Raw genomic sequence first — 24787 nt, forward strand, 5'->3', positions numbered from 1 at the left:
AAGAATTTGTGCTAAAATTAAGTAAACTTACCCATGTTGAATTTTGGCTTTGATTTTTAGGTGGACCTTCAATCCTGCTGTTCTCACTAAAGCAAACATTGTCCGAAGTGGGGATGCCGCTCAGGGCGCAGAAGGAGGCCCCTCACAGTTCCAAGTGGGTGATCTTGTACAAGTTTGTTATGACCTGGAAAGAATTAAACTTCTACAGAGAGGACATGGAGAATGGGCCGAAGCTATGCTCCCAGTAAGTACATATAAAATAATTTGGGACTAGGAAATATACCATGTTTATGTAGTTTTTAAAAGTTTTTAAAACTTTGATTTTAGAAACTAAATTAGCATAATCCTTTGAGAATTGTAATCTTCATTGGCAGCTTAACATATGTATGCCTTTTATTTTCTAACTTATTTCAGTTAGATTAGCCTGGGAAGGTCCAAAAAAGAGCTCTAGTTAATATTTTTTGATAGAGCTTTTAGTGGAGAATGTAATGTTGGGGTGAGGCAAAGAGGCTTCCTGATACTTCACCCCAGAATGAGAGCGACGTGCTCATCCAGCCACCAGCAGTGCTGGACCACCGCTGCTCTCCTCACTTGGGGGCATGCCTCTCTAAAGCTTAGACTGCAAGAGCAGCTCAGGACGTGTGCCTTCTGAGATAGCTTTGCTCCCAAAGAGCTAGTTTAATTTTTTATTTAGTCAATCAATACATTTTTCGTCAAATGTTCAGCAGTAACAAAATAATTTGTTTGTTCTGCCCTCTTTTCATTCATCTTTCTCTTTCTCCATCTTTTCCTTGCTTCTGTCCTCCTGTCTCCTTCCTTCTGTACTACCTGTTCCATCCTGCCAACTGCCCTTAACTGCCTTGCCCTGTATCCCATTCCCTTCCACCTTGCTATATCCTCCTCTTCAGCCCTCCACTTTGCCCACTCCCTGCTCCTGTCTCATCCTGTTACAAATCCTGTCTTCCCAAGTCCCATCCCATTTAAGCACCTCCTTCCTGTCCCATGTACCTCCCCTCCCACCCCCTTCATATGGTATCCAACCCACCCTGGTGTGTTGTCCAGTCCCCTGTCCCGGTCAACACCTTTTTCTCTTCCTGTCCAGCCCCAATTCCTGCCCCATTTGCCTTCTGCCCCCTCCTATCCTGTCCAGTCCCCCTTTCCTATCCTTCATGATGTCCTGTCCCTCCATCAGTCCATTCCTCCTTTCTGCCTTAGTCCTTCAGCAGATGTTTTAGCAGAAGCAGTGTGCCTGTTAGCCTTCAGGGATGTAATAGTGAACACAACAGAAAAAAAAAAAATCTCTGTTGTTGTGGTACTTTCATTCAAAGACATTTCATAGTTTGCACATGATGCTGACATTTTTTATTGCTTTAGTTAGGTATTGAATAAGTGATAGTTGTATTTCAGGACTATATTTTAGAATCATTATTTTTCTCCAAAAAGTTGAGTTCTATATAATCCCTCTTTGTTTTGTTTGCTTTTGGTATTAAAGTTGGTTAAAAAAATGTATTAATATACTTCAGGCCTCACTATAGTGTGGTGTTACTCAAAATGTCATTTTTTGACGTGTTTTATAGGAGCTATATATACTATTTAAAATTATTTTATAGTCAAGATGTTTTTGTTTTTTCCCCTTATCAGTGACACCTTATAGCATCTTCCATCTGTTGAGTGCCCAGTTATTCTGAGCACTGTGCTGAATGATGTATACGTACATATGCAGCACATGCTATATATATGTATACACATATATACATAAACATACAGACTTTATTTGTCTTAGGAATATTATAAGTAGGTGGTGGTATGACATCCTTATTTTAAATATGAGGAAATCAGAACTAAGATAATGAACTGGAATTTGAACCCAAGTCTATATTACTTCAAAGCCTGTCTCCCATATTAAGCTGCTGTATAAGCAAAACCTTTAGGTAATTTCTAGAGGGCAGTACTGGGATCCCAGTAGTGATGATGTAGATTTGAATCTTCTCAAATTCTCATGATTAAAACAGTCAACAACTAGATTAGTTAGCATAACTAAAAAAGCTACAAACATCTGTAACAAAGCCAGGTGATAGAATAGTCTTTTGAACCTTAAAATGTGAATGAGTAAAGATAAACCATTGACAGCTACAGGGTCTGCATCTGTGTGGCAGCAGAGAGAATTAATGGAGCATCAGGTGGACCTGAGAAGGGGGAAACTCCAGAATAGCTAATGAGTATTCATTGGTTAGTGTGGTAGATTAATGTGATAACAACAGCCGAACCTGGGAGGGCTCTTGTAGACTCCAGTTTGGGGTGAGAGCAATAGGTCCATGCTAAAGTCTGAAGGGACTGGAGTAGCCTGGGGCTATAAACTTTCCAAACCAACCAGCCAAATCTCCCTTCCAGGGCAGAGCCCTCCATTGAGGAGAAAATTCTGGGAATAGAAGCCAGATTGAGTAGGGTAGAGACAATAGGCACAAAGGAAAGAGCAAATCTAGGTAAAAGTTGGAAGGGATCATGGTCGAATCCCTATGCACTGTTATTATTGAAAAAGGAGAATAAAGAATAGAATAACTTCTCTACAGACAGATGAAAGTACATCAGAAAGATATGCACAGAAAACTAAAATCTAATAATTCAAAATGAGCTAAAGAATTAAGAAGATGATAAAAGACATGAAAGGATGAAATAAATCATAATTAGAAATGAGGTAGAACTTAGGAAAGAATTTTAAAAAATTCATTTCAGAAATGAAATAAGCTAAAAGCAACATAGAGCAAATAAATACAACAGATAATGCCTTAAGAGAAACAGAAGGTAAAAAGGAGGAAAATTTTTAAAATCAAAAAGATAAAATGTATTTGAGAGAAAGTGACAAATACAGAATATCTAATATATGTGTATTAGGGAATCCTTGCAAAAAGGAAAAAACAGAAACCAAAGTAATGGAATATAACAAATGCTAAAATTTGTAATTCCAGGAAAGTTTACCTGAAATTGAAAGATTTGAAATTAAAAAAGGGCACATTGCATACCTGGGAAAACTAACCCAGAACACCAAACACAGAGCCATATTCTGGTAAAATAATTGAATCTTCAAGAAAAGAAAAAATTCTTTGGGTATCTAGGAAAAAAGACCAAGTTACTTATAAAGGAAAGAAAATCAGATTGTTGTTAAGAAAAAAAATGTGATCTCAATGTTTTATGCCAGAAAACAATGAAATAACATTTATTTAAGGTGCTCAAGGAAAGAAAACATAAGCTAAGGATTTTATATATAAGCAAACTGACTTTCAAGTACTGTAAAGGCTGTAGACTGCTATGAAATGTAAGAATCCAGAGAATCGAGTCCCCATGAGCCTTTTCTGAGTAATCTACTAGAGAATTAGTTTTAGAAAACCAAAATGACTGAAGAAATGTCAACTGAAGGACTGGTAGTGATCATTAAATACATATTTATTTATTGAACTAAGATTAAATGATAGTTATAAAGGAAAGGGTAGAGTTTATAATGGTTATATGATCTAACAACATAAAGTATGACTGTCAGAAAATGGGCTGGGAATGCAGAGAGGATATGGTAAGTTCAATGAGCTGTTTGATTGCATTTTAGTTATTAATTGGGACTATATAAAGTTTAATATAAACTTTATATTTAAAAAAGCAAACAATGGAAGGATTAACCATAAAGTTAAAAGTTTTCATGTATAGAAAGGTAATATGATACGGGGGACAAAGGTAGAAGGGAAACATCTTTGAATAGGTCTTGTTTTATAGATTTGGTTTGAAATCACATGTATTTTATACAATTAGAAAACAAAATTAAGTTCAAAAAGGAAACTCCCAAAAGTGGAGAATAAAATGAAACGAATGAACCTAAGTGTGTTTCCTGTTGGCTTAATCATACAGAGAGGAAATTCCAAGTGATTTCCAAACACAGTAGTTTGTCCTTATATCCTTATAGGAGGTCTATGCCCTTCAGAACTGCATGAAAAAAAATTTAACAATTTTCGTAAATTTATTGTTTGTGATAGTGTTGATATTGTTACTCTGAGACTGTTGTGTGTGTAATATGACAAAAAATCAAATGAGCAATTATATGATAATTCTAATTCTGTTATTCCCAATGACCCCGAGGACCAGAATTATCAGAGTGGCAAAAAGGAGACGCAGATGTAGTATAGAAGAGGTTAAGAAAAGACCCTGTAGGCTGGAATTTGAATTGCGAGAGTGTTTAAACTCACGATTTATTTTATCTTTGTTTTAAAACACACTGCGCCCGCCTCCATTTCCTAGCTCTGTCCATGAAAAGGCGTGGAAACAGTGACCATTCCAGTAACAATAACTAACCTTAGTGCCTAGATTATGGTCTCGAAATAACCTTTCCCTCTGTGAAGAATCAGGGCTCTTTGGAGAAATGGCTAATTCTAGTTCTTTGGCAGGAAGTGAACAAGATGAGCCTCATACCAGATAGCAGGGAAGCTATCAAAGATTTTTAGGTGATGTTAAAAAGATCTAGCAGCCAATTCGAAGGGTTTCTTACCAAATACAAAGACAGATGAATCTATTAAACTGCACCAATTAGTAAAATTAAGATTGGATGAATCTTTATAGGACGAATAACCCTGTTTCTTCAACAAGTAATTTGCAAAGGAAAAAAATGTGTAGGTTTTGTTAGGAACTTGATTTAAACAAACTAAAAAAAATTGTCATTTGTGAGGCAATCGGAAATTTGAACACTGACTAGTACTTTATTTTATTATAGAGTTATTGATAATTTGGGATAGGTTGATAATAGTATTGAAGTTATATTTTAAGAAAAAGAGTTTACATGACAAAATAATACAGGAGGGGAGAATGGGTAGGGAAAACAAGATTGGCCATGAACTGACAATTGTTAAAACTGGTTGATGGGTACATGAGGATTCAATATACAATTGTCTATTTTTGTGTGTTTGAGATTTTCTGTAAAGAACAGTTAAGGAGGAAAAAAAAGAATGCAGCCTCAAAGAGTTTGAGATGATGGTGGAAAATTCCAGGTGAAACTATCTAATGAGAAGTTAAAATTGGTGTGTGTTTTGGGGCGAGGAGAGGGGTAAACAGGGCTGGAGTAGTATATTTTGAAGTCTTTGGAAGTAAGACGGTAGTTGTCAAGTGGATTAAATTTCCAAGAAAGTAGAGTGAAAAACAAGGAATAAAGTTTGGGAGAATGAACAGACTTAGGAATCTGAAGAAGGAAAAGGAGCCAGTGAGTGGAAAAAGGGAAGGAACAGGCAGGAAGATAAGGCTGTCATCCAGAAATCAAGGGAATATTTTCAAGAAGTTGGAGTCAGATGCTGTGGAGAGGTCAAAAGAGAAAACAAGTTTAAGGGCAGTCTCCTCTGTGTTAGGAAATAGTCAGATATTATCACTACTCTTCACCAGTTTTCTAGTGTTGTTATTGGCTATTCTGTTGTGCGTAAGAGAATGGGTTTTGGACCTGAGTTTGAAATGGGGCTAATAAGATTACATAGCTTTCAGGATTTTACGTATTAGGTGAGTCAATACGTATAAAGCTCTTAGAACAGTACCCGCCACATGAGGGCTGCTGCTTCTGGTTGTGTTTCGTACCTAATTGGTCTTCTTACTCCATATATTTAATAAGCATGTTACTTCTACATACTTCTGTTTTGAAATCAGGCTTGATTCCAAAAAGGATTTAAACATAGATGTAAGCTTTGAGCCCTTTTTGGTTTAAATTGCTTTTTTTAGAAATCAGATTTTCTTTTTTTAGGCTAGATTGATGATGGTTTTGCACTACTTGCGTTACAAGTTCTCAAGAAGTATCTTATGAGGTTAAAAAAGGATTGGGGACTTCCCTGGTGGTGCAGTGGTTAAGAATCCGCCTGCCAACGCAGGGGACACAGAAGATCCCACATGCCGTGGAGCAGCTAAGCCCATGTGCCACAACTACTGAGCCTGTGCTCTAGAGCCTGCAAGCCACAATTACTGAGCCCATGTGCCACAACTACTGAAGCCTGCGCGCCTAGAGCCTGTGCTCCGCAACAAGAGAAGCCACCGCAATGAGAAGCCTGCGCACCACAACAAAGAGTAGCCCCTGCTTGCTGCAACTAGAGAAAGCCCGTGCGCAGCAATGAAGACCCAACGCAGCCAACAATCAGTCGATCAGTCAATAAATTTACAAAATAAATTTACAAAAAAAAGGATTGAATATCAGAAACCAAGATTTTGTGAACTTTTATGAATAAAATAGATTGTCATGATTGTTTTATATCCTTGTGGAAATGTAGTTTTATTAAAATATTTTTAAAAGATACTCTTTAAAGTTTGTAACTAATAAACAACCCATTTGAATATGATTATCCTTTAAAAGTTTTTTTTATTAGTAATGAAGTAAAATTAGTACTTTAAATATGTAAAAACTGGTGATTGATTTTTACGGTATATACTTCAGACTTGAAACATGAATCTAATTTTTTTTAAGACTTTAGGTAAAGTTGGCCGAGTACAACAAATTTATTCAGACAGTGATTTAAAGGTGGAAGTCTGTGGAACATCTTGGACGTATAATCCAGCAGCAGTTTCCAAGGTGGCATCTGCAGGATCAGCCATTAGCAATGCATCTGGTGGTATGTTTTGTTTCATGTCTCTCTAAAAGTAATATGGTTTACATTAGAACATTTCCCAATTCCCCGATTCTTGTATACAGATAATGTCGTATGTGTTCTTGATTTTCTCATAGATCACATAACCCCACTTGAATATTAACTACTTTTTAGACTTTCGCTAAAGGTTTTTTGTTTTGGTTTTTTTTCTGCTTTTTTATATGATGAACAATCTTTGTTCTGGCTGAGGTATGCCCTGGAAAAGTTCCGTAAATATGTGCTTTTTCTTTGATATATCAAGGGCTTCTCCACATCAAATCTGAGATACCTGAAATTCAACATTCTTACTCCTTAGTCGGAAGTTTTGTTTTCTGCTAAAGAACCATCGCTTTCTTAGACTACTTTATTTTCTTTTTATTTCCAATATTATTGCTAGCCAATGGCTTTCTTTCTGGATATTTTTACATGTCAGCTATACTTCTTCTCTTGTCATTTAATAGGAGTTATATACATGCCACAATGAGTAGAAAGCTGTGTTGAGATGTGAGTATGCTGGATGCTTGGGTAGACTCATGCCCAAAATCTTTCCTTCTTATGCTCCAGCTTTATATATACACTTAGTTCATTCAACAGCAAATTACAACTTACTGTATGTGTATTGTTGTCATCCAGAAAAGAAGATAGAACCATAACTGTGAACAGTAAGAAAGTAAAGGAAAACATTGGGTGACCTCCAGTTTTATTTTATACTGCTTTCTACTTCTTTGCTTCTGTCTTGTCTTTCCTGCTGTAATTTGCTGATGTATTTGAAGTTTAAATCATGTGGTGTTATTTTTACCTTGAGGTTAGATGGCATCACAGTAGGCTGACTTTTAACAAATTGAAAGTGAAGGATGGTTAATATCCTTCTCTCAAGTAATGTGGACTGGGTGTTGGGCCTCTGCCCCACTTTGTGACTTCTTTCCTTTCCAGTAAGTAGATCCAAGAGTTAAGGAGTAGAACTGGGTAGATTTGCTACTGATAAATGCTATTTAGGAAAAAAATCATATTGAAAGGGTTTATGTAAACATATCTCTGGTTCTTTCTTGTTTTAGCCAAAACCAATCAGTTGGCACCTTTGAAGTATGTTATTAACCCTTAGAGATCCATTTTTAACTGAAAATTGGTTTGTTCCTAAAATATTTCCCCAGACATTATAGAGATTATATTGCTTTTGAATCATAACCATTGATCTGTTGATCTAGTCTAAGATCTGTAACATTGAGCTCTGAGTGTCCATATGATATACATAAGACCTGAAAGACAATTTGTATCATTATGATACTCCCATTGTAGTGTGTTCATTTATAATATCTTTGGTATGACTCCTGAATCTTGAATTATAGTTTGTATGTAACTCTCTTCTTTTTCTGAAATGTTAACTTGAAATACATGAATTGGAGTAAACTGGGAATAACTGTGGGCTCGAATTTAATGCAGCTTTATATGGTAGTAATTATAACATGCATGGGTAATATCTGTAGCATAGTACAAAAATAATATTAATGATAGAAATAATAAAAAAGGAAAAGTATGTATTGTAGGCATATGGGTAATGCTTATCTGTTAGTAGTTAAGGTTTGAGATCCTCCTATATTAGCAGCTTTATTTGGTGCTTTACAGAAAGACTCTCCCAACTCTTGAAGAAATTATTTGAAACCCAAGAATCTGGTGACCTCAATGAAGAATTAGTTAAGGCTGCTGCCAATGGAGATGTTGCTAAAGTGGAAGATTTGCTAAAAAGACCAGATGTGGATGTGAGCATTTTAAAAATTATTTTGAAGCATACACAAGAATGGAATAGTTATAACGAACCTTATACTTCAACAATTATTAATATTTTGCCACATGTGCTTCATCTATTCCTTCTTGCTTGTTTTTCTAAGGTATTTTAAAGAACACACTGGGCATCACTTCTTCATTGTGCATTTCTAAAAGATATTGACATTTTCTTAATACTGACTTTTTAAATTTTATGATTGACAAAATTTACTTTTAGGTTTTTAAGTAGTAGTGTCCTTTTGGGAAATTCAGTGAAATTTTCTCATATAAATGTTATCTTATTATGTTTAAAAATTATATTTTAGTAAATTTTATAAGCAATTTTCCATCTCTCTTTTCAAAACATTTAATCTAAACTTTTTCCCTCCCCTCCTTATGAAAATTGACTGTTTCATAGTTTATAATGCAGGTGAATTAAGGGTCATGCATTTTGTGAATCTTAATAGTTTATGTTGTAATTTTACCATTTACAAAAGCCATATTTTAAACGGGTTCAAAATTTAAATTTTGGTTCTCGCTTAGTCATCCATTGGCTTTGTCATTGCTACTATTGTGGCACCAGTATGATGTCAGTACCAGCCAAGAGACTGTAGGTTGAGTTTCAATTTGGATCATTGTCACTGTGTAGTGAGGACTTTTGTTGCCACATTTTTGTGTGCAAGTATGCTAGATAGTTTGACAAAGATCAGGTCTGTAATTATAAGGTGTAAACATCTTACTTCTATGATCTCATGTGGCATTTTAGGTTTATTAGAGATCAGTTGCAGCAGCATGACACAGTGGTTCCTTGATTGGTTATGAGCTATGTCACAAATAATTTGTTTCAGATATTAAAGTTTTTTGTGTTTGGAAAGTAGAGTCAGACTTCTTTTATATTCAGTCAAGCAGATTTACATGTTACTGTACTTAATTTTTTCCTTTATTTAATTACTGACTTATTTTAGTTGTTTTTTAGAATGTCATACATTCTAAAAATTTCAAGGGAAAAACAATTCTACAAGGTTTGTTATGAAAAACAGCATCTCTTTCTCAATCTTATTTTGCTTTTCTTCAGAGGCAACTATTTTCACCTCTTTCAGCTGACTTTCTTCATATACTTAATTCCACATCTTTCAATAACGTATTTCTATTGTTATTTCTTGATTTTTATGTTTTAGGAGTTATCTTTTGATACCTCTCTGTGAAGGTGAGGATTCAGCTTTCTTTTGCCACCTCCAGCCCATCCCCACTACACACATACACACCTCTTCCAGGTTCTTAATGTGGTATTATATTGTATTGTAATTTTGTTAAGATTAAAATTAATTGTGCATGTTATTATTCAAATGACATTCACATCTAAGCTGTGGAGGATACTAGATTGTGTTTTCTTACACAACTTTTTGTTTTCCTTGGTGTTCATAATTGTTCTTTAAAAAAAAAACTGAGGTGTATTTTACATACAGTGAAATACATGGATCAGTTTTGACAAATGCATATACCCACATAATCCACAGCCTTATTAAGATGTAGAACATTTCGTTCGTTCCAAAGAGTTCACTTGTAGTTTTTCCCAGTCTCTCTTAATCCCAAGAGATAATCTAAAAATTTTTTCACTTATTAGTAATCTATATTGTTATAATTAATTCTTCTCCAAAATTCTCTCTAATTGTGTAATCTGTCAAGAAATTCAGGCACATCAGGTATGTATTCATTTCATCTTCTGAGAGAGATTTCTCTCAGTGCCTTCTGACCTGTTCCATCTGGCCAGGTTGCTCTCTATGCCTGATGCCCATTTGGAATGTATCTCACCCATCATCCTGGAGGTACCCTTCCCCTCTCTCCTGTGTTGGATTTTTTGTTTTCTGTATCCTCTGTCCTTCTCTGTCAAAGTTTATTCCCTCTTTTGTGAAGTATAGCTTTTAGTAGCTTCTTCAGAAAAAGAGTGCATGGGAAATAGACCTTCAATGTATATATTTTTTAACCTTACTGTTAGGTTTTAGATGGGAATAGAATTCAAGGTTAGGTATTATTTTCCTTCAGAATAATCCCATTTTCTTCCAGCATTCAGAATTGCTGTTGAGAAGACTTATTAAGCCATTCTGATTCTGATTGATACTGCGTGTGAGCTGTTTTTTCTTTTTTTCTTTCAAGCATGAACATCTCTTTTTGTCACCAGAGTCTGAACTTGTACAGTGTTGTGCCGTGATGTGGATCCGTTTTCATCCATTACTTTTAATGCTTGATCTTTTTATTCTGGAAATCATGTCTTTCATATTTGGGAATTTTTGATCATTTTTTATTTTAGATTTTATTTTTAGAGCAGTCTTACAAACTAAAATTGAGAGAGGTACAGAGATTTCCCATGTATTCCCAGTCCATCCAAATGCATAGCCTCCCCCATTATCAACATCACTTGCTAGAATGGTACATTATTTTACTGAGGATGACCTATATTGATATAATCACCCAAAGTCTATAGTTTACCTTAGAGTTCACTCTTGGTGTTGTACCTTCTGTGGGTTTGTACTAAGGTATAATGATATGTATCCATCATTATAATATCATACAGAGTATTTTTACTGCCCTGAAAGTCTTCTGTGGTCTGCCTATTCACCTCTTTTCCCCACCCCACCTCTGGCAACCACTGATCTTTTTATTGTATTCATAGTTTTGCCTTTTCCAGAATGTCATATAGTTGGAATCATACAGTATGTAACCTTTTCAGTTTGGCTTCTTTCACTTAGTAATAGGCATTTAAGTTTCTTCCATGTCTTTCCGTGTCTTGATAGCTTCTTTCTTTTTAGTGCTGATTAATATTCCATTGTCTGGTTGCATCAGGGTTTATCCATTCACCTACTGTAGGACATATTGTTTGCTTCCAAGTTTTGTCAGTTATGAATAAAGCTGCTATAAATGTCTGTATGCAGGTTTTTGTGTGGACGTAAGTTTTCAGCTTTCTTTAGATTAGTACTAAGGAATGTGATTGCTGGATCATATAGTAAGAATGTGTTTCCCTGATGATATATATTGTGAAGCATCTTTTCATATGCTTATTTGCCATTTGTATGTCTTCTTTGGTGAGGTGTTTGTTCAGGTCTTTGGCCCATTTTTTAATTGGGCTGTTTTCTTAATGTTGAGTTTTAAGAGTTCTTTGTATATTTTGGATAACAGTACTTTATTAGATACGTCTTTTGCAAATATTTTTTCCCAGTCCATGGCTTGTCTTCTCATTACCTTGATATTTTGTTTTGCAGAGCAGAAAATCTTAATTTTAGTGAAGTTCAGCTTATCAACTATTTCTTTCATAGATCATGTCTTTGGTGTTGTATCTTAAAAAAAAAGTCATCACCATACCCAAGGTCATCTAGGGTTTCTCCTATGTTATCTTTTAGAAGTTTTATAGTTTTGTGTTTTACATTTAGATCTGTGATCCATTTTAAGTTAATTTTTGTGAAAGGTGTAAAGTCTGTGTCTAGATTCATTTTTTGCATGTGGTTCCAGCAGCATTTGTTAAAAAGATTATCTTTGCTCCATTGTATTGCCTTTGCTTCTTTGTTAAAAATCATTTGACTGTATTTATGAGAGGCCATTTCTGGCCTTTCTGTTCTTTTCCTTTGTTCCGTTTGTCTGTTCTTTGGCCAGTACCACACTGTCTTGATTACTGTAGCTTTGTAGTAAATCTTGGAGTCAGGTAGTGTCAGTTATCCAGATTTGTTCTTCTTCAGTATTAAGTTGGCTATTCTGGGTCTTTTGCCTTTCAATATAAACTTTAGAATCAGTTTGTCAGTATCCATAAAATAACTTGCTGGGATTTTGATAGGGATTGCATTGAATTTATGGATCAAGTTGGGAAGAACTGTTAGTCTTTCTATCCATGAACATGGAGTATACTCCATTTATTTAGTTCCTTGATTTCATTCATCAGAGTTTTGTAGTTCTCCTCATGTAGATCTTATACATATTTTGTTAGATTTATACCTCAGTGTTTGATTTTGGGGGGTGTAATGGTAATGTGATGGTATTGTGGTTTTTTATATACATTTCCTTGATTATTAGTAATATTGAGCATCTTTCTATGTACCTGTTGGCCTTCTGTATGTTTTCATTGGAAAAATGTCCATTCAGATCCTCTGCTCATTCTTTAGTCAAATTGTTTTTCTTGCTTTTGCGTTGTATGGGTTCTTTATGTATTTTGGATATTAACTCCTTATCAGATATATGATTTGCACATAGTTTCTCCTCTTCAGTAGGTTGCCTTTTCATTTTGTTGATGATTTCCTTTGCTGTGCCGTGATACTATGTTTTCAGTTTCATATTCTACTTGTTTGTTAGTATAGGAATGCAATTGACACTTGTGTATTAACCTTGTATCCTCCAACCTAGCTATAATCGCTTATTAGTTCCAGGAATTTTTTGGTCTCTTCTTTCAGATTTTCTACATAGATGATCATCTGCGAACAAGGACAGTTTCCTGTCTTCCTTCTCAATCTGTATACCTTTTCTTTTCTTTTCTTGCCTTACTGTATTAGCAAGGATTTCTAGTATGATGTTGAAAAGGAGTGGTGGGAGTGGACCTGCTTGCCTTATACCCAATTTTAATAGGAAAGTTTGGAGTTTCTCACCATTAAATATGATGCTAGCTGTAATTTTTTTGTACCTAGTCTTTTTCAAATTGAGAAAGTTTCCCTTTATTCCTTGTTTACTGAGAGTTTTTATGATGGGTGTTGGATTTTGTCACATGCTTTTTCTGCATCTATTGATACGGTCATGTGATTTTTCTTTTTAACTCTGTTCATGTGATGGATTACGTTAATTGAGTTTTGAATGTTGAACCAGCCTTCCATACCTGGGATAAGTTCTACTTGGTTGTGGTGTATAATTCTTTATGTACTTTTTGAGATTTGATTTGCTAACATTTTGTTGAGGATTTTTGCATCTGTGTTCATGAGAGATATTGGTCTGTAGTTTTCCTTTCTTGTAGTGTCTTTGTCTGGTTTTGGTATTAGGGTAATCTGCCCTCATAGAATGAGTTAGGAAGTTTTCCTTCAGCTTCTGTCCTCTGAAAGAGATTGTAGAGAATTGGTATAATTCTTCCTTAAATGTTTGGTAGAATTCACTGGTAAACCCATATGGGCCTGGTGCTTTTGGTTTTCGAAGTTAATTAATTATTGATTCAGTTTCTTTATTGGACACAGGCCTTTCACATGGTCTGTTTCTTCTTGTGTGAGTTTTGGCAGATTGTGTCTTTCAAGAAATTGGTCCATTTCATCTAGCCTATCAAATTTGTGGGCATAGAGTTTCCAGAATATTCCATATTATCTTTTTAATGTCCATGGGATCTGTAATGATATCCCCCTTTTCTTATATTAGCAATAGGTGTCCTTAGCCATTTTTTATAAAAGGTTTTATGGATGGGAGTGAATGTAGTGGGATTAAGGAATTACACTTAGACTTGGGTATATCCGTGAATAAGTAATGCATTTACATCTGAAATGAAGAAAAGGTTGGTTGAAAATTACTGCTTTATATTAGAACAGTTGTGTATAGCTACCCTGGTAACTCATTTATGTATGCTTCATGGTAGTTTGCTTACCATTAGCATTTGGTTATATTGGCTGAATTGAATTTCTTTATACTGTAGCAGACAGTATCTTTTCTAAAGGTTTTTCCATTCACCTCATTGCTTTTTCTTCATTGAAACAGACTCTGAGATTTAATAATTCAAGTAGACATATACATACAAAACGAAGGTAACTTACTTCCCTTCGTCCCTTCTTCCCCTCCTTCTTTTCTATTTTCACCTTTGCAGACTGCCTAAAAGTTCTTTCATAACTCTTTGAACAATGGAAATTTCATGTATCCCTCCCTAAATTAGAGAAACCAGTTTCTGGTGATCTATGCTAGGATATATAGAACACCAACCTAAATTGTTTTCATAGAATCATATAATTTGCTGGCTTTAAACCTACACTGTATGTATATATTGGCTCTTTCTGATTTGTGACATTCCTTCATCCTTTCTTTTTTTATTTAGGTGAATGGACAGTGTGCTGGTCACACAGCCATGCAAGCTGCTAGTCAGAATGGACATGTTGACATTTTGAAGTTACTTTTGAAGCAAAATGTGGATGTAGAAGCAGAGGTAATTAAAACTAAGCTTAAAGAATATTTTAAGTAAAAATTAATGTCCTAGAAATAGTACTTCTTATCATGAGATAAGATAATATTAACCTAAAGCTCTTCTGATTGAAAAGAAAAATTTGACAAAAGACAGCTCGAAGCATTTCGTGTTTTTCTGTGATCGCTCAATATTCTAGGCATAACCCTAAGTGAAGATAGTTGAGTTTCCCTTTGCTATGGTAGGACCACCATGTTGTTGGGAGCCCAGTTGGATTTACCCATGAGTCATGCTGGGGAAATAGAGGGAAGAGGAATATAAATCATGTGCGGCAAGATTTTTCCTGATATGTGACACTCAGAGGCCTTTTGTTGGTGTTGTTTATCTCCTGAGGGAAAAAGTAAACTAGAATTTGTTTAGTCTTTTTGCTTCCTGATCTTTATATGGGTTTTTGAAGATTTTTACAATGCATGTTTATTGCTCTATGTGTGTATATGTGCTTAATTTAGAGTATATTCTTATTTATTTATTTACTTATTTACTTATTTATTTACTTATTTATTTACTTACTTATTTACTTATTTATTTATTTATGTATGTATGTATGGCTGTGTTGGGTCTTCGTTTCTGTGCGACGGCTTTCTCTAGTTGCGGCAAGTGGGGGCCACTCTTCATCGCAGTGCGCAGGCCTCTCACTATCGTGGCCTCTCTTGTTGCGGAGCACAGGCTCCAGACGTGCAGGCTCAGCAGTTGTGGCTCACGGGCCCAGTCGCTCCGCGGCATGTGGAATCTTCCCAGATCAGGGCCCGAACCCGTGTCCCCTGCATTGGCAGGCAGACTCTCAACCACTGCGCCACCAGGGAAGCCCTAGAGTATATTCTAATTAAAGGAGAAAAAAATGATTTTTACTATCATTGGAATTTCATTGTATGGCTGGTATGAGGGATGGCTCCCTTTGTTGTAGTTAACTATAACCTCATCACTTAAAGAGTATATTAGAATTACATTTGTTTTAGCCTAATACAAGATTATTTAGGAATAAGCCAAATTCTGTCAAAGTTAAACTAGGCAAAAGGTTGCAATTTTGTCCAAATGACACTCTCATCTGAGGAAGCTATTTAATATGGATTTGAATTTCTGAGGGCTAAATTTGTTGACCAGCCTGTTTTTTACTAATTATAAAATTTTAATGACATATATTTGAAAAGAGAAGTCTTACATTATTTTTGCTTTTTTCCCCCAGTTGTATGTATCTTGAGTTGTTGGACAGCTACTAAAGAGCCATTGGTTTTGTAGGTATAAATAAGTCATCTTTGATGTTGGAATTTTTCTTTTGCCTAGAGCTTGAATTTTAAATCAGTATATTATATGTTTGTAAACTATATGAGACGTTGTGTAGAATAGGGATGCAGCTGTGGGGTAGGGAACAAAGTTAGCACTATTTCTCAAGAGTAGGTTTTTTTTTTTTTTTCCTTAAATGAACTCAACTACAAAGCAAGTTGTTAGTTATTACTGTACACATAAGCTTGGAGTTGGAGTGAAGCTCAGTAGGCTAGGTGTTTGTCAATAATTTATCTTTCACTTTGGAAACCACATCTCTTACTAAAGCTGTAAGGTACAGGTGGACTTCTGCCATACCTCCTCCTTTGGATTTCCATTCTGTGCATTTTCTGTTTTAAAAACCATTGTAGGCAGATGTAATTTGTAGAAATAGTGTGAAAAAGGAATATATACACATCAGGTTAAATTAATAACACAGTGTCCCAATTGGTAGAGGAAAAATTACATTTAAATATTGGATTGAAATATAAATATAATTCATTGCCTAAGAGTAAAACAAATTTATCAAAGTTTCATTTTTCTAGAATGTAAGAATTAACATTCTCTGTCATAAACAGCAATATAGTTTGTTTAAAACAGTGATTCTTAACTGGGGTGCATTTTTGTCCCACGGGGGACATTTTGTGGAGACATTTTTGATTGTCACAACTGGTTGCTGGGGAGTATTACCGGCATCTAATGGGTAGAAACTAAGGATGCTACTAAATATCCTGCAGTGTACAGGACAGCTCTCACAACAAAGAGTTATCTGGTCCAAAATGTCAGTAGTGCTGAGGTTGGGAAATCCTGGTTTAAAAGTTGGAGAAAATAGTTAATTTTACGAATGCACTTAAAATTGTGATTCATCATGCACTAGCTTGTTTGTAAGTTGATTGGTTGCTATTAATTTTTTTATTATTGGAAATTTTAAACATGTATAGAAATAGAATAGTATAATGAATCCTGTGTACCCATTACTCTACTTCATTTATTTTTCCTGGTCAATTTTGTCTTATCTGTACCCTCTTGCCTCCCATTTCCTCCACTGACTTAGTTTGAAGCAGATCCAGATATCATATTATTTAATCTGTAAATATTTTAGTATGTATCCTAGAAGATAAGTACTCTTTTCTAAAAACTTTATTGTACCTTTAACACATGTAGACACGATAATTTAACAATGATTTTTTAAAAAATCTAATTTTATTAAAAGTTTTGAGGTTAGCTGAAGAATAAAGAGAATAATATATTTTGTTGTCTAGTTATCTCATTCTGTATCTGTATTAATTTTTTTCATCTCTATCAGGAAGTGAGCTCAAGATAGTATAGATTACAGGTTGCAAACTATAGCCCGCAGGCCAAGTCCAGCCCTTCATTTGTATTTTTAAGTATTATTGGAACACACCACACCCATTAATTAATTTTATTGTGTATGGCTGCTTTTGTGCTACAGCTGCAGAATTGAGTAGTTGTGTAGTTGTGACAAGAGATCATATAACCTGTAAAACCTAAAATATTTACTTTCTGGCCCTTCACAGAAAAGTTTGCTGGCCCCTAATGTAGATGACTATTACAGGTTTTAGTTGATTTAAGCTGTTATTAAACTAAATTATTTGCTATATATTATACCTTTCAAATATGTGATAAGGTTACATTTTTTCCCTATTTCTTTTTCTTAGGGAAAACTCAGAGAGCTATTTTGGAAAGTTGGTTGTCTCCATGTATGACCTACTGAGTACAGTAGGATTACATTCTGTTTCCTTCTTAATGTGTAGTTAAAGTCACCGAGGACTGTGAGATCTTAGGTATGTTGATATGGGTGAGCTAATGTTTGATCCTCCAGGGACTCAGTTGTTTTTTTTTTTCTTCCCCTACTGATGAATATAATAGGTAAAGGTGTGGAGGATTTATTTTAATGGAAAGGAAGCCCAGTTTTAAAAAGTGTGTTCTTTACAGTAAGTTTTTCAAATACAGTATAAATATATACTGAAGATATCAGTAAACTTTAGGTGGTTTCATTATTTAAGGTTAATGATGAAACTCTTTTAATGGAGAATATTAATAGTAGGGAACAGTACTCGACATTGTCAGAAAACCCAAGTTTTAATGGTATTGTTGCTGTCTAAAATGATATTGGGCAAAAAGTTTAACTGGTATAAGCTTCAGTTTCCTCATCTATGAAAATAACTGAAAGAGTTGGGGAATAGAGTAAGGGAAATAATTAAGATACCATTTATAATGTAGAACACAATGGGAATTTAAAGTGTCATTATTACCTGTGTTTGACTGTTCTTTTTTTTTAAATTAATTAATCTGTTTGTTTTATTTTTGGCTGCATTGGGTCTTGGTTGCTGCACGTGGGCTTTCTCTAGTTGCAGCGAGCAGGAGCTACTCTTCGTTGCAGTGTGCGGGCTTCTCATTGCAATGGCTTCTCTTGTTGCAGAGCACAGGCTCTAGGCACACGGGCTTCAGGAGTTGTGGCTCGCGGGCTCTAGAGCGCAGGCTCAGTAGTTGTGGCGCATGGGCTTAGTTGCTCCGCAGCATGTGGGATCTTCCCGGACCAGGGCTCGAACCCATGTCCCCTGCATTGGCACGTGGATTCTTAACCACTGTGCCACCAGGGAAGTCCCTGACTGTTCTTATTAAAGATTTCTTTCCAACTAGTGGGAGTTAGCACAGTTTCTCAAAAAAAACCCAGATGCTAATTCTGTCTGATTTTGCTTATCTAGTTAATGAAAACAAAACTGTATAAACATTTTATTTAACTGTAATCTGAAAAGGAACGGGCAAGTGGACTTTAAGACTGGTCAGTTTAAGGAAATTCTTTTCTTAAAAACAAGTCAGAACTCAGAATAATAACATCCAGAATGGCTCTAGGAATTGGTATACGTGGTTCCTGGGGATCCATGTTAATTCAGGTTGTGACTAGAGGCTTTCTCACCTCCCTACATGCCCCCCCTGAAATACTGGCACTATTAAAAACATGGGATGTCAAGAGAAAAATTTGATTTATAAGACCCAGAAAACAGTCGTTAAGGTGTCTTTTACAGGAAGGCAGACTGCAGTCTAAGATTGCCCAAATAAAAAAGGTCAGGTTTTAAAAGGGGACATATCATAGTTTTATAGTTCTCCCTTATCAGTAAATTTAGTTGTGCAGGTTGGGTCTTAAGAATCGTCATTCGTTGATTCCTCTCTTTTTCCCCCATATTCCTCATTTGGTCTATCACTAAATCCTGTTGGCTCTTTAAAATATATCCAGAATTTAAACAGTTTTCATCTTTCCTGCTGCCACTGTGCTGGTCTCCTCACACTTCTCTTCTCCCAGATATCTTCATGGCCTTCTCTCTCACTTCTTTCAGGTATTTACTCAAACCTTCCCTGGAAGGGGCCATCCCTTGGCTGTCTTATCTAATCTTCTTTCCCTGCTGTTTTTTCTCCTTGGCACTTTCTACTACCTAACATTTACATTTTATTTACTTATTTCATTTATAATATTCTGTCTCCCCCACTAGAATGTAAACTCCATGAGGGTGAACTTTATCTTGCCCATTGTTCTCCAGTGTCCAAAACAGTACTGAGCTCATAGTAGGCACCTAGTAAATACTCATTGAAGGAATGAATAAATGAATGAATGAACAAACCAGAATACACCATTTCCAGACAATCTAAAGGTTTTAATATGATCACAATACCAGCATCTTGATTAACTGAACAAGTTTTAAGGAAAATAAGACGAAGTACAATATTATATTTGAGAATAATAAAATATTGACCTAATAATATAATAGTTCACCTAATTTACTGAAAATATCAGTGAGTTCAGGAAGTATTTAATTTCATTGATGGCAGAAATCATGGGGACTTCCCTGGTGGTGCAGTGGTTAAGAATCTGCCTGCCAATGCAGGGGACATGGGTTCAAGCCCTTGTCTGGGAAGATCCTACATGCCGCAGAGCAACTAAGCTTGTGTGCCACAACTACTCAGCCTGTGCTCTAGAGCCTGCGAGCCACAACTACTGAAGCCTGTGCGCCTAGAGCCTGTGCTCCGCAACAAGAGAAGCCACAGCAATGAGAAGCCCACGCGCTGCAATGAAGAGTAACCCCTGCTCACTGCAACTAGAGAAAGCCCACGTGCAGCAACAAAGACGCAATGCAGCCAAAAAAAAAAAAAAATCATGATGGTTACCAAGAGGATTCTGGGATGGTGGTAGAGTAGGAAGTACTAGGAATCCATCTCCCCATCTAGACAACAACTGCACTGGCAGAATCTTTCTTATGTAACTATTTTAGAACTCTGGCTTCTGTTGAAGGCTTGTGACTTCCAAGGGAAGGCTTGGGGGTTAATTGTGGTTAATTTTGGTCAATTTCAGCTCTTAGCTCAGCAGGAACTACACATACCCCACCCTCCAGCCCAGTGACAGGCAGCCCAGGTATGTGTTCTTAGATCAGCTTGCAAGGTGTTCTAATCCTTGATTGCTGCTTCTCATTATGGAGGTGCAGGCACAGAGGTGGGTAGCCATTGTTGCACCCTCCCGTTGTTGCAAGCTCTTCCTCATTGGCTGAAGTTACTTCCAGAGGATTTAAGGGTCTGTGCTCTTTTCTGCTTCCCCTCCTATTTTTCTCTTTTTCTCCTTTTGGGAACCTGGCATTAAAGACTATGACATTCAAAAGCAACTGCATATATGAGGGAAATTAGAAAGGCATTGCACATACCTGAGGAAAGGTGCAGGCTCAGAAAAGACCCAAGGAGACCTTAAGTTTACACTTCAGGCTGTAAGCATGAAGACAGGCTAAAACAGTCAAAACCAAAAACAAACCCTGCAGAAGGAGAAGACTCTGATTTCCAGACTTATGGCATTATTAGATTCAAATGTCCAGTTTTCAACAGAAAAATCACAAGGTAAACAGCGAAATAGGAAAGTATGGCCCGTTCAAAGGAAAAAAAATAAACCAACAAGTAAATGTATCTGAGAAAAACCAGATGGCGATCTACTAGACAATGACTCTAAAACAGTTGTCTTAAAGATCCTCAAAGAACTAAATGAAGATGTGTAGAAAGTCAAGAAAATGATGTGTGAACAAAATGGAAATATCAATGAAGACATAGATAACCTAAAAAGAAACTAAAAAATTCCAAAGCTGCAAAGTACAAGAACTTAAATGAAAAATTCATAGGGGTATTCAAAGAGAGATTTAACCAGGCAGAAGAAAGAACCAGTGAACTGGAAGATAGGACAATGGGAATTATCAAGTCTGAGAAACAGAAAGAAAAAAGACTGAAGAAAAATGAAGAGAGCCTAAGGGGCCTGTGGGGCATCATCAAGTGGACCACCATACGCATTGTGAGAATCCTAGAAAGAGAAGGCAGAAAGAGAGAAAGGGGCAGAGAGTTTATTTGAATAGAAACTCCCCAGATTTGATGAAAGATATAAACATCCAAAAAGCAGAATGAATTCCAAATAGGATGAACTCAGCCCTACATTGAGATACATTATAATCAAACTTTCAAAAGACAAAGAGAGAATCTTGAAAGCAGCAAGAGAGAAGCAACTTGTCACTTATAAGAGATCCTTTGAAGATTTTCAACAGATTTCTCATCAAAAACTTTGGAGGCCAGAAGATAGTGGGCTGATATCTTCAAAGTGCTAAAAAGGAAAAAACAAAAAACAAAAAAACCCCTGTCAACCAAGAATCATATATCTAGCAAAACTGTACTTCAGAAATGAGAGAGAAATTAAGACATTCCCAGACAAAAGCTGAGGGCGTTTGTTGCCACTGGACCTGCCTTGTACGAATCCCAAAAGGGAGTCCTGCAGGTTGAAATGAAACGATATTAGACAGTAACCCAAAGCCATATGAAGAAATAAAATCTCAGTAAAGGCAAATACAAGGGCAATTATAAAAGAAAGCATTATTTTAGCAACAGTTTGTAACTCCACATCTTATTTTCTACATAATTTAAGAGACTGATGGATTTTTAAAAAACAGTTATTAGCTTATGTTTTGGGGCACACAGTGTACAAAGATGTAATTTTGTGACATCAGTAACTTGAAAGGGGTGGGGATGGAGCTGTAAACAAGTAGTTTTTGTATGTTGTTGAAATTAAGCTGGTATAAATTCAAATTAGATTGTTATAACTTTAGGAAGTTAAATGTAATCCCTGTGGTGACCACAAAGAAAACAGTTATAGCATAAAGGAAATGAGAAGGAAATTAAAACATTTCACTACAAAAGATCAACTAAATACAAAAGAGACAGTAATGTAGGAAATGAGGGGGAAAAAAGGCTGTATGGCATATGGAAAACAAATAGCAAAATGATGGAAGTTTTTCCTTCTCAGTAATTACTTTAAATGGATTAAACTCCAAAAGACAGAGATGGCAGAATGGATTAAAAAAAATATTCTAACTGTGCGCAGTCTGTAGGAGACTTATTTTAGATGCAGAGACACGGGTATGTTATTTGTATTTTACCACAATAAAAAAATCATTAAAAAAATGAGAAAAAAAATGCATGATTGTTATTAAGGCATATTAAGGATTCAATTCAACGCCCATTTTGGTTCTTACTAGTAGTAGGTACTATGATACATCTTGGGAATAAAGATGATTAAGATGCAGTCGTAGCCCCCACGAAGCTCACAGTCAAATAAAAATGACAGACTTGCAAACAAATTATTATTCTGTAGTGTGATAAGTGAGATGACAGAAGAAGAGTTAAAATAATTTTGTGAGAGTCAGGGCAAGTTTCATAGGAGAGGAGTTACGTGAGCTGAGTTTTAAAAGAATGTGTATTTTCAAACCAACAAGGTAATGAATAAGAGCATTGAAGTCTGAGAGCAGCACATGAACATATGGGGTGAAGTACGTTGGTAAGTTAGTTTTATATATGAGGGAACATGGCAGCAGATGAGTCTGGAATGGTCCACAGAAGTAGGCTTTAAAAGAAGTTTGTTCTTTATATAGTGGAGTTACATTAAAGAGTTTTAAACATAAATTCTGTGTTTTACAAAGAGAATTCTGTTTTTTGTGTGAAGAATAGATTGGGTAAGAATGCTGGGTGAGCTATGGCAGTAGGTCAAGTGAATGAGAATGAAGGAAGGTCTGAATTAATTAGCTGTAGAATTGGACAAGAGAGATTAGATAGCCATAGAATTTGGTGTTTGACCTAGGGATTCAGGGAAAGGAAGTAGGTGAGCATGACCTACAGATCCTGATTTTGTTGACTGTACAGTCTGTGGTTTTATCAGCTAAGATAGGGAAGAGTGGAGCAAGAGCAGGTTTTGGAGGCTGAGAGGAAACAGGGGTGCAAGGGGATAGAAAGAACCAAGATCAGTTTAAGATTTAATTTGAGGCCCCTTTACAAATCTTTTTAGGTAATCTTTTGGGAGTGAGCTATTGTGTTGTCCCTCAACATCTCGTTTGTTGGCAGTATCAAAGACAGAATAATGACCTCAATGTTTGAGGTTTTTTGGAATATTTAAGATAAATTCGGAAGAAAGCAACAAAACCTGTAAGTTAAGGTCTTTGTTCAACTGAGATTTTCTAATTTAGAATAAAAATCTGGAAATTAATTGTTGTTTTCTAGTGTGTATATGTATTTTCCAAAATCTTTAAACTTTCCTTATGTATTTCCCTTTGACATATATTTGGGTTTTAAGTTTTTAGGTTTTTTTAAAAAATGTAAAATTGTTGATGGAACCTGCATAAAAGTGTTTCGGTAGCAGTTTTCTAACAATCATAAATATATGGTACACTTCATAAATAGTTCCTGTTTTTATTCAGTGAGTGTTAGTGGATTCCCATTTTTAATGGTAGGAGTACCACTAGATAGGCTTAAAAATTATAACAGAAAATAAATCCAGATTGGAGGTTAGGAAGATCTTACATCTAAGATTCTGAAATACTGAAATGTGTTACTAGAGAGGTTAACAATACATACACACAAACATATCTTTTTTTTGTAAGAAGCTTGTTTTTCTGGAATGTTTAAATATAATGCTACTCAGAGGCACAAGAGTTGAATCTTAAATCTTTCCTGTGGTAATTTGCCAGTTCCTTTATGCTTAGTGTTAAGAGATAACAAAAACTCCTAACCTTGTTTAGCTGGAATGTTAGTAAGGTAGAAGTCTCCTGAGTCTTGGTTTCCTACCTTTTCAAGAATGGTTGTCAAGTCGTCATGGACTTCTCCTTGAGCGGTTTTACTTTTAATATCTGTTTGAGAAAATATGCAAAGACCAAAAACTGTTTTGAATTCAGCATCTGTTTTTTTTTTTGTTTTTTTTTTTAAATATTTTATTTATTTATTTATTTATTCATGGCTGTGTTGGGTCTTCGTCTCCGTGCGAGGGCTTTCCCCAGCTGCGGCAAGTGGGGGCCACCCTTCATCGCGGTGCGCGGGCCTCTCACTGTCGCAGCCTCTCTTGTTGCGGAGCACAGGCTCCAGACGCGCAGGTTCAGTAATTGTGGCTCACGGGCCCAGTCGCTCCGCGGCATGTGGGATCTTCCCAGACCAGGGCTCGAACCCGTGTCCCCTGCATTGGCAGGCAGATTCTCAACCACTGCGCCACCAGGGAAGCCCCAGCATCTGTTTTGTTGATTTGTTTTAAATATATTTAACCACAGCGGTATTTATCTGTGTTATCTTTGAAAAGTAGTTCAGGTAAGCTCGAGTGCCATGTGGATTTTCAAACCACTTGCAAAAACTAGAGTCCACCAGGGCCTACCATGGGTTGGAGAAAGTCTGAGAGTATGCTTACATCTGGGTGTTAAAATTTGAGATGTGTATGGAATAAAGACAATACCCTTATAATATCCTTCTCCATCTGCATCTAGCAAGGTAATGAGACTCTTTTTGATATGGACTGTGTATATTATCTTTATGGTGCAGTACAAGCATTTTTTTTTTTTTAAAGCAGTTTCTTGCATTTGAAAAAAATTAAAGCAGTTGGGTCTTT

The 24787-nt window shown here is 35.9% G+C and overlaps 1 protein-coding gene across 1 annotated transcript in view; it reads left to right on the forward strand.

The window, feature by feature from the left end:
- Nucleotides 1–24787, forward strand: part of MIB1 (MIB E3 ubiquitin protein ligase 1) — a 119028-nt gene that overhangs the window by 38275 nt on the left and 55966 nt on the right. Inside the window, exons 7-10 of the mRNA XM_059893667.1 lie at nt 61–244; nt 6470–6614; nt 8253–8386; nt 14428–14535. Coding sequence (XP_059749650.1) covers nt 61–244; nt 6470–6614; nt 8253–8386; nt 14428–14535 — 571 coding nt within the window. The remainder of the gene's footprint in view (nt 1–60; nt 245–6469; nt 6615–8252; nt 8387–14427; nt 14536–24787) is intronic.

This window comes from Balaenoptera ricei, chromosome 14 (assembly GCF_028023285.1).
Source record: "Balaenoptera ricei isolate mBalRic1 chromosome 14, mBalRic1.hap2, whole genome shotgun sequence".
In the NCBI taxonomy this organism is placed as follows: domain Eukaryota; kingdom Metazoa; phylum Chordata; class Mammalia; order Artiodactyla; family Balaenopteridae; genus Balaenoptera; species Balaenoptera ricei.